Source organism: Etheostoma spectabile, chromosome 9 (assembly GCF_008692095.1).
Source record: "Etheostoma spectabile isolate EspeVRDwgs_2016 chromosome 9, UIUC_Espe_1.0, whole genome shotgun sequence".
NCBI lineage: Eukaryota > Metazoa > Chordata > Actinopteri > Perciformes > Percidae > Etheostoma > Etheostoma spectabile.
In genome coordinates this window covers 1039626-1050278 of record NC_045741.1, presented here as the reverse complement: position 1 = coordinate 1050278, position 10653 = coordinate 1039626, and the positions used below count along the sequence as shown (strand labels likewise).

Genomic DNA, 10653 nt, shown 5'->3' with positions numbered 1-10653 from the left:
TCAGGTTATTTTTTTCCAGATTACTTTCTATTGAAGCAGCCACTTTAGCTGTTTGAATTAGAGGGATGATGTGGATGTTCATGTCCATGTCTTAATTAACCACAATTTGCTGAACATTACAGTGCCTTTTCCCTTAACGCTGGTCACATTTCAGAGATTAATATCAGCTGACAGTCTGGGTACATGTGGGAATAAACTGGAGTTAAAAGTCATATATAAAATGTTAGCTCTTTATTCTTTGACAAACACAAGTGAAAAACGGACATGCAATATTAAAAAAAATACTAAAGTAGATTGGCTATGGTGCTTTACAAAGTGACCTTACTGTATCTATCCACAACATGTGTCAGAGGCCAAGACTACTAAAAATATTCAAATGCCTTTGGATCCTTTGGGTTAGAGTTACAAGATCTATAGATAGTTTTTCATTAGTACATTACAATATTGTCATTCTATACATGTTATCAGATATCATGACACCATGATAAAATGTGTTGGCAGTTTTTGAGCCAGAGGTAAAGACTTGCTGTATACAACTATACCTCAATTACTATTTCATCTGTCATGTAAAAAAATTTATAATGGTAAAGATCAATCCAAGTCTGGAAAGAACATGGCTAAATACAGTACTGGTAATGACACATGGTTATAAGACTGTTCATTTGCTGTAATCTGTGGGCTCCTGTCCTTCTTCCTTGAGTAAACACGTGCGCACTAGCGCCTCTGTGACGATGTAAGGGTCGCAGTTGGCGGATGGACGGCGGTCCTCAAAGTAGCCCTTCTTGTCCTGCCCTACCGAACGAGGAATGCGGATGCTGGCACCACGATTGGCCACACCAGCGGAGAACTCGTCAATGCTCGAGGTTTCGTGATGGCCGGTGAGACGTCTGGCATTGTCGAGCCCGCCTTTGGGATCATAGGCCCGGATGTGATACCTGTGCCTCTTTGCCAGCCTTTCGATCGACTCCTCAATGATTCTGTAAAGAAAAACTAATTAAAAAACACTCACAATCAAAATCGTACCATCAAACTGAAACAACAAAAATGCATTCTTACTTCAGTCCGCCATCCTCTCGCATCTCCTTTGTGCTGAAGTTGGTGTGGCAACCGGCACCATTCCAGTTCCCTGAGATTGGTTTGGGGTCAAAAGAGACCACCACACCGAAATCCTCACAGACTCTGTGAAGGATGAAGCGAGCAATCCACAGATGGTCCCCCATGTTGATTCCTTCACAAGGCCCAACCTGGAACTCCCACTGAAACATATTAAGGACTAGATTATTGACATAATTAAATTATTATTATTATTTGGTATCACGTAATTTGACAACAAAAAATGCATTTTTCCATTAAAATGGGAGACAACACAAAAACAACAAGACAAAGGGAAAATACCTGAGCTGGCATGACTTCAGCATTGGTGCCACAGATGTTAACCCCAGCATATAGACAGGCTCTGTAGTGCGCCTCCACTACGTCTCGCCCATATGCCTTATCTGCTCCCACTCCACAGTAATAAGGCCCTAATCAGGTGGAAGGTAACCAAATATGTTCACTGATCAGACCTTTAGGATTCCTAATGTACACATGTATACAAGTCATGTAAACTTCATATTCCATTTGGATATTCAGCATAATGCCTTTTACTGAATATAGCATTTTACGTTGTGGGATATGCTGGTATTATTCTTCTGACACATATAGAGCGTGTCACAGGGTCCCAGAGCCCACCAAATGCATATAGAGCGCATTTGAAAAATGCGTCTCAATCAGGGTTTTACAGCAGTTTGCAACAGTTTATGGGCCAGTTTTACGGCTTATGGTCAGCTCTGTGCGTTGCTATGGTTGTACACAAACCAAATAGCAGTTGGCAAGGCTGTGGAAGAGATGCATGACCAAAAGAAAAGCCTACAACTCCGGTCCTAAGAAGAAACACACCTACTTTTTAACACTTGAATATCATCGTATTTTTGGATATGCGCAAACATCGCAATGCCAACATTTTGAAGGTGTTCGAATGAAGGAAATAGGGAGGCTGTGTTCATATGGTTGAACAAGTTCACCACTCGTGGAAAACTTTGTAAAAATCCTATTTTGCACGGCTGCATGTAAAAAAGGAGTAGTAGTGCCATGTAAACAGCTTAGTCAAAATATATATATATATATATATATATATATATATATATATATATATATATATATATATATATATATATATATTTCTTTTTCCGAATAAGGACAAACACAGAATAAAATGTGCATATAAGTTAATAAGACAAGCAAGAGAACCAATACTAACCTTGTGGACCTGGAAAGCCGTTAGAGGGCCAGCCAAAGGGGTGCCCATCTGTGCTCAGGAGAGAGTATTCCTGCTCCATACCAAACCATGGGTGGTTATTCTCCACCATGCTCATGATCTGTTTACAGGTTTGGCGCAGATTGGTCTCTGTTGGAACAACATAGTGAGTATAGCTGAACTACATGACAGCTTTAACTGCAGCCACTTTCAGACTTGTTCTTGTCTGCTTACCTGCTGGTTTGCGGTTGTACTTGAGCACCTCACAGAGCACCAGCTTGTTGGGGTCTTTTCTGAACGGGTCCCTGAACATGGCGACAGGGATCAGGAACATGTCGCTGTTGGAGCCCTCTGACTGGTAGGTGCTGGAGCCATCAAAGTTCCACTCAGGAAGATCTGACACAGAAAAAAATACTGAAATCAATGATCTACTCCAAAGTCTTAAAAGTATCATGTTTTACTGCATACTGCTGTGGAAGAGTTGTTCACACTGGAACCAGACTTTACCCTCAATTGTCTTGGGTTCACAATCCAAAGTTCTGGTCTTGCAGCGTAGTCCCTCTCCAGAGCCATCTATCCAAATGTACATGGCTTGGGTCTTGTCCCCCTGAGGGAGGTTCATGTACTGATGCTTAACAGCTTTGTTCAGTTTGGAACTTGCTGAGGTGGCCATTTTCTTGACCAAAACCTACAGAGTGAAGAGAAAAGTCGATAGCCTCAATAAGCACAGTGGGGGCCACTATATCTCAATGCACATACACAAATACTGTGTACAACCAGAAAGGGTGTCTTGGAAAAGCACAAAAAAACTAACACAGAACTTCAAAGCTATAGAAAATCAGGTTATTTAACTTAATGTTTTTGGCAAGGAAAATTTACATTTTGAACGAATAACAGCTCCACCTGTCAGCCTACAACCTGTCTAATCTTCTACTGCTCCGATGCTCATATGAGACAAGATTAGACGAAATCAACACTCGTTACATTACAAAGCATTTATTGTAACGTTAGAGTAAAGTCAACATCTAAACATAGGCATAACAAACAGGTAGCCTAGAACAAAGGGAAAGTTCAGCAGCACACAAACAGAAAACAATTTCTCAGAGTAGGAATAAATCAAGCTGCAGATAAAAAGCTCTTACCTTATGTTAAGTGTAGGAAAATATCAAAAGACTATAAGAGCCTCTGGATGCGTGGTCTTTGTGAAGGTACCTATTGTTTTTCATTCCTGCTTCTTTCGCTGTTTTCAGTTTGGATTTATAGCGCAGCCGAGCATCCCCGCCGCCTCTGATTGGCCGAACAACAACGTGATCAGTCCGTCACTGCGATGAAAGCCCGCAGGGAGGCTTCCTCACATCAACATTTGTGAACCATTAAAAAAACCTGTGAAAAAAACTAATTCGGACAGCGAGCAAATCAAATAGGATGTAAATGTGGTGCGCCCGCTAGTGTCGTAAACCTGATCCTATGATTCTTATAAAACATGAGTGTTAACAGAACAGTTTGTTCTCAGAAGTTCAAACCAATAGGAAAGTCAGGGCAGAGTTACAGATGATGTTTTAAAATGTCAGCAAACACTTAAAACAGAGCATAAAGTAAAGCGAAAAAACTGCAAATTGATAAATGCAGGTATCAGATTTACATTAGCAAAACATTATGTAAAATATCACTTTAAACCTGAAAAAATGCACATAACACAAGAGCTGTTTTAAGCTGTGTAAGTTATACATACAGTATTTCATAACTAAATGTTTTACAGAATAATCTCTTTATGCATCAACTGAAAAAAATGTCCAACCATTATCAAAACCAACCCTACACCCTTGTTATACTATGCCACTTTAGGCTATACATTTTATTGTATATACTTTTACACCAGTGAGGGATTAAGTAGACTATCCTTCACTTGAGTAAACATAGCAAAAAACAGTAAAACTCTAAAAGTATCAATTAATGGTTGTAGGCTAATTCTTGCTCAAGTACAAAAGCATATAATAAGATAATAATAGTTTTATTGGATGATTGTGTTAATTAATCTACGCAACATATGTATATCAAATTTTTTAGAGCTTTTTCCTTTTTTAGAGAAGCTGAAGTGAGACAGAAAATGGGGAGGGAGAGAGAGAGAGAGAGAGAGAGAGAGAGAGAGAGATGACATGTGGCAAAGGGCCTTGGGTTGGCTGCTGCCAAAGGCCTGAGCCTACATGGGGCGCACGCTCTGAAATGTGAGCTAGCGCTCTCCCCGTTAATTTGAACTACTTCATACACTGTTTGTTGGATAGTTTAATACCCATCAGTGCATCGTGTTTTATAAGCAGATCACATATTCTGTATGTAAAATCAGAAGCCGCAACCATCAAATTAATTTAGTGATGTAAAAAGCACAATATTTGCCTATAGTTTGCCTGTGTGAAGTAGCAGAAAATGGAAATAATTAAATAAAGTACAACTACCTCACAATTGTATGTAAGTAGAGTCCTTGAGTACATTAGTATTGTCAGCAAAATGTACAATATGCTACTTAATGAATCAAAAGTAACATTTGTGCAGTTGAGTGGTCCCTGCCAGTGGTAAAAATATTGTTATATATATTTTATGACTGGATTATTACTGATATAACACAAAAGCAGCATTTTACTGTTCTGGCTGGTTGAGCTTGAGTTCATTTTAACTTCTGTATTTAATGTTGGTCAGTTTAATCAGTAATAATACATCATGTTTTAAAGTCTGAATCAAAGTAGCACGTAAATATTACTCAAATAAATGAAGTGAAGAAAAAAACTATAAAACATCACTTTGAATTGTGGTATTTTAAGTAGAAAGAAAGTTGTAGCATAAAACACTGTAAAGCAAAGTACTGTACCTCGAGTAGACTTTCCACCATTCTATCATACAGTAAATGTACAGTCATTTTCCACCATTTGATTATACAATACTGTACTAGATGTATAGTATTTGACATTGTGTACCCAGGCAAAGCTATAGTGGCGTTAAGCTAACATATATGGTGTTCATTTGTATGTCTTCATTGCTGAATGTATTTGGCACATACGCTGTGTTTATGACATATTTACCACATGTACCAGACTTGAAAAGGGAATTACTCAGTGAACTTATCATTATATTTGGCATTTGTACAAGGACATTTCCAAACAAGAATAGTCAGGAAACCTTGGCTGAGATCCAGCTTTTCTACCAGAAAGCAAACTGGCACCTCTAAAACTAGTTTGTCCATTTAGAGCTGGTCGAACAACAATAAGCTTTTAATTGTAAGCTAAGTCTTGCATGACAACAACTAGAGATTATGAAAAGATGGCACGTTAAGTTTTCACGTGTCACCCTACACAGCAACACAACAACTGATCAGTTACCCAAGGTTGCTTAAGCAGGGCAGGTCTGAGGTTTGAATATTGTGTATTGTGAAATCACAGAATTTCTTTCTGAGAATGCCTTCGATACAAATACAAGATAAGGACACCAAGATGTGGAAGCAAAGAAAGGCCATTGTAATTTGAATTGTCTAAGTAACTGACTCCCTGTGGAATTTAACCATTATGCTACTGAATACTTTATGTTAATGAAGTTGCACAAAGGTTGAAACACATTCTCACTCCGTTCTTGTAAAATCTGAATACTTGGTCAGTTGCCTTTGTCATTGTTATTGACGCTAACAGTCTCCTTTAGCCTCGGGACTATTGGCGTCCCTTTTGATGCTATCAATTTAGATTGATGAAAAATCATCAATCTAAATTTATGTGATTTAAATTCTCTAATGGGATTTCCAGAAGATCATTATATTTAAAATATTCAAAGAAGGTTTGGATAGTTTTTAAAATATTTAAATAGTCTACACCAGTGGAGCGAAAACAACAAAATATATAATTCCAAATTAGGTATTTATTTGCTTGTAAAATTCAAACTATTACAGATTGTCTTTGCTATACAAGGCCATCTATCAACCTGAGCTCTTCACTCCTGTCAATATTTTAAAATCAGATAAGTCCCAAATACCCAGCCAACACACCTATGAAACCTTTTTTCAGTGGAGGAAAACAGGAAGAAACCTGACCACAAATACATTGCAGGGAAGGAAAGAAGAATCATCTGTATAAAAGCAAGACACACAGTGATGGCCAACAAATCTACCTTCAAACTAGAAGCACTCTAGATCACTGCTGTGAAACGAAAAAGTGATTTTACTTTTGAGGCTGTGCAAAGCAATAGAAAACTAGTCATGACCAGACGGAAGAAATGCAATACTTTATTTATTCCAGCACTATTTGCACTTTTGCATTGCCCTGTTGTATTCCTGTTCAACAATCCGCATAGTGCTGTTCGTTTACATGTGTGTATGTATGTATATTCATGTACGTATATGTATGTTATCACTCTTTATATACAAAGATATCTGTAAATAGTAGTTTAAGGTTTATGTTCTCCTTGTTCAGATTTGTTGTCCTTGATTTTAGTGGTATGTGTATTTCTCTGTGTGTAAGGCAAGACAAGGCAGCTTTATTTGTTTAGCACATTTCAGCAACAAGGCAATTCAAAGTGCTTTATGTAACACATTTCAGAGCAGTTAAAAACAATTAAGAAATTAAAATACGAGAATAAAAGTTACAGTGCAGTATAAGAAATTAAACATTAAAGAGCAGTGAAAAACATGTTGTACTTTGAGAGCAACAAAAAGCTGAGGTCAAAGTCCCTGTATGTGTTTATACTTACATGGCCTATACACCTGATTCTGATCCTGCCCTCTGGCAGGAGAGATGCCCCCGTATTCAAAACAAATCCCCCATGCTTTCGGGCTCCTTAACAAACTGCCAAAATGGTGGCTTAATGTTGGTAGACAGAGGGGTCAAACAAAAAGTGTGCTTCCATTTGGTTATTGAAAGTTCTGCAGCACTTCACTACAAGTGTAAGGTTGTTAATGAGAATAGCTACACTATTAATATATTTATTGATACAAATGTGTATTCAGCATAATAAAAAGCAGTAATGCTTGAAAATAATATTTTCAATTAAAAACATATGCTCCAATTCTGTGTACTGTGTAAAGTCTTCTTATTTTTTGCTTTGGGGAGTGTAGCCAGACTCAGAGAGTATAATGCTATGGCACTTTGCGGAATTGGATCAGCTTATGTAGAGAGAGACAGTTTCAGGCTGAGCCCCTTGGTAGTGCCACAGAGCTCCAAAGACACCAAGACACTCTACGTGGAAAACAGCCCACAACAATGCAAGTAAGAAAACATGCTTAAGTCTGTCTACACAAAATTGAAATTAAGTGAAATTTAACCTCCAGAACAAGAGATTTCAGGGGCAGAGATTCCACACATCAGGATAAAAGCCTTTGTCTGTTCCTTTCTGTCAACCTACCATTTTCACTACGGCGACATGCAGACTGACAGCTTGTCTTGTTGTGTCCTTTGCTTTTTTGTTGATCAAAGGCCTCACTGCAGCTGCTGAGCCTTTGGCAGGAGCTTGGGAGCATTTCACAGGCTATCTCAAAGTGATCCATGTCTGTTTCATCTAACACAAACTGTCTTTCCAGACCTGTAGCTAAGGACAAGCTAAGATCATCACTCTGCTCTCTGGCCAGTATTGTTTCATAAATTGAACTTTGTATCACATGCTGTTCACAAAATGCTTCAAATCAAAGGTAAATGCTTAATTAAGATAACATAATTATCTGAAACTATAAAACCTTTCAGTCTTCTTACAACAGAATCCCATCACTGGATTTCAACAAGTGATCTATGGTCAGGCAGTGACATCTAGTGGCTAAAATGCAGAAGAACAGACAATTGATTTTGCCCGACAGGGGCAAACGCACTGCAACTTAATAAAACACATGCAAATAGACAAAACACAAGCAAATAAAGAAAACAGATTTATTAATTTGACACCACATGCGCAACAATTTGCAAAAAGGAAAGCAAACATCCTGAAAAAAATGAAAAACTGCAAAAAGACAAGCACACAAACCCCGAAAACAAATGCAACATAAAACCTGTTGCCTCCAGTTTACACATCAAAGGTTTTCCGAGCCTCTAGGGGGCGCACTAAGTGGAACAGCTTGATTTTTGACCCCAGAGAGAAACAGAGAAAGCGAGAGGTGGAGGGACGGGCACGTTCAGAACAGTGTGCCACGTTGAGAAACGGTTTGCAACTGCTTTGAGATCCTAGACTGTAGATATTAAAGGTGTTCTAAGCGATGTTGGGTGACGTTACTTCTTGTTGACCTTCAAAGCATTTTCAAATAAAACGAGATTAGCTCGCCCCTCCCTCCTCCCCATCCCGTCCCTTCCCTTCTGTGCGTCTGCGCACTAATCCCCCCACCTCCAAATCCTTCTTGTCAACTATTGGCTGGATTTGTTTGTTTGATGTTTGCTGTATGTGACAACAAATGTAGCCTAAAACACACGTGACATTGCTTGAAACACCTTTAAGTCTATGTTTGAGAAATGTTTCCTCTCGCCTGGTGGGTGTGTTTCTAGACTCCTAAATGCTAGCCAATCAGCAGAGACGTGTCTGTACACTCGTGCTAATAAAAAGATTGAGCTTCTCTCCCAGGGAGTCGAAAATCAAGCTTTTCCACTTAGTACTCCCCCTAGTCCTGGAGAACTTCCGTTGTGTAACCCAGATGAAGCGCTTTCCGGGGTTTTTGTTTAGTATGGGATTATTTTTGTGCCTTTAATTCCAAGCGTCACTCAAATTTTACTAAAACTAAAAAATTGTCATCATTAAAAGTAAAACCTAGCTGCCTGGTAAGCTCACCTAGTAGATGTACAGGTGTTCTTCTCGACACAGCGGCCGCAGGTTCGACTCCGTCCTGCAGACCTTTGCTGGATGTCATTCCCCCTCTCTCACCCTGTTCACATCTTCAGCTGTCCTATATACAAATAAAGGCCTAAAAAGGCCCAAAATATAATCGTAAAAAAAGTAAAGTTCATCAAAGTTCACTAAAACTATGGCGGTTCAACACAAATACAAAAACCACAACACAAACACAAAAGCTTAAACACAAAAACCACAATACAAACACTAAAACCACAATACAAACTCTAAAACCACAATACAAACTCTAAAACCACAACACAAATACAAAAGCCACAACAGAAGTGAGCATGTTGTTGACAAACAACGGATGAGCTGGAGGAAAGTTCTTGTATGTTTGAGAAGTAAGTGAAACATGGTTCCTTGCTAATTATGATTACCGTCACTATGTGATTGTCACAAATAAGCAATGTTGTTCAATATCTGTTGCATGTATTCTGCCTTTTAGGCTACAAAGGGGTGTGTGGGGTAAGACTGAGGACATGCAACAAAACCATAGACTGTACAAATGATAAACAGTCTATAAATAAACCCTTTTACATGGCTTTAAATACAGTGTAACAGAGTCAACAGTCTGAATTCTATTTATTTACTTGTTTTATTTTCCAGTAGTAAGCACGAAGCAAGGTTATTATTAAAATTCTGGGTTTATTTATTCAGACCAACCAGTGTATGACCATAAATATAGGCCGTGTATGTGTGCATGTATGACATATTACACATTACATATTACACCCCTCTGTAATAGACAGCATATTGAAGGTAACACAGTTAGCTTTCACTTAAAACATCTGTTAACCGTAACCATTACCACACACACACTTTAGAAAACCAACTGTATAGAGGGAATTTGCTGCTGGTAGCTGATCAATAACCAGATAGATATGGTTAACAAGTTACAAGCACATAACACTGGGATATAATATTTGTAAGATTTGAGCAGCTTCACTAAACATTACACACTATAGACTTTAAACATAGCACTCACGCATTAACAGACACTGGGCACCATATAGATAACATTATAGCTGTAGCTTCGTAGCTTAAATGGCCAAGGACATACATATGAAATTAAAAAAGAAATTAAACAGCATTGCTTATTTTGTGACAATCACGCAGCAACAGTACACACACTTAACTACACATAAAGTGGGCGTTAAAGGATATATATCCTGATCAAAAATAACTCTGACAGTAGTGTTGGAGGCCAGAGCAATACCATCTAGAGTAACTATTTTCTTGGATAATGAGGTTGGGAGGTGTTTAGGGCCCAGCACAATAAGTTCAGTTTTGTCTAAGTTTAACATCAGAAAATTGTAGGTCATCCATGATTTTATATCTTTAATGCGTGCTGGAAGTTTAGCTAACTGACTGGTTTCGTCGGGCTTGATTGACAAGTACAAATGGGCATCGTCCGCGTAACAATGTAAGTTAATTGAGTGTTTCCTAATAATATTGCCAAGAGGACGCATATAAAAGGGCAATAGAATTGATCCAAGCACTGAGCCTTGTGGAACGCC

The 10653-nt window shown here is 38.5% G+C and overlaps 1 protein-coding gene across 1 annotated transcript; it reads right to left on the bottom strand.

Annotated features, from left to right (window-relative positions):
- Positions 1 to 209: 209 nt before the first annotated feature.
- glulb (glutamate-ammonia ligase (glutamine synthase) b) lies at positions 210 to 3674 on the bottom strand. Its single transcript, XM_032526408.1, has 7 exons — positions 3439 to 3674; positions 2804 to 2984; positions 2531 to 2692; positions 2300 to 2446; positions 1396 to 1523; positions 1057 to 1256; positions 210 to 977 (listed from the first exon to the last, which is right to left on the bottom strand). Exons 2-7 carry the CDS (start codon positions 2967 to 2969, stop codon positions 659 to 661), a joined length of 1122 nt encoding a protein of 373 aa, XP_032382299.1. The 5' UTR covers positions 2970 to 2984; positions 3439 to 3674; the 3' UTR covers positions 210 to 658.
- Positions 3675 to 10653: the final 6979 nt, after the last annotated feature.

What these genes read in the sequence shown, in the direction of transcription:
- glulb (XM_032526408.1), bottom strand. Translation starts at nt 2,969, where the DNA reads ATGGCCACCTCAGCAAGTTCCAAACTGAACAAAGCTGTTAAGCATCAG. An exon ending in CGGCTTTCCAGGTCCACAAG is followed by an intron (nt 1,524 to 2,299) that starts GTTAGTATTGGT and finishes CCACCTGATTAG; the next exon opens with GGCCTTATTACTGTGGAGTG. An exon ending in CGAGAGGATGGCGGACTGAA is followed by an intron (nt 978 to 1,056) that starts GTAAGAATGCAT and finishes TTTTCTTTACAG; the next exon opens with AATCATTGAGGAGTCGATCG.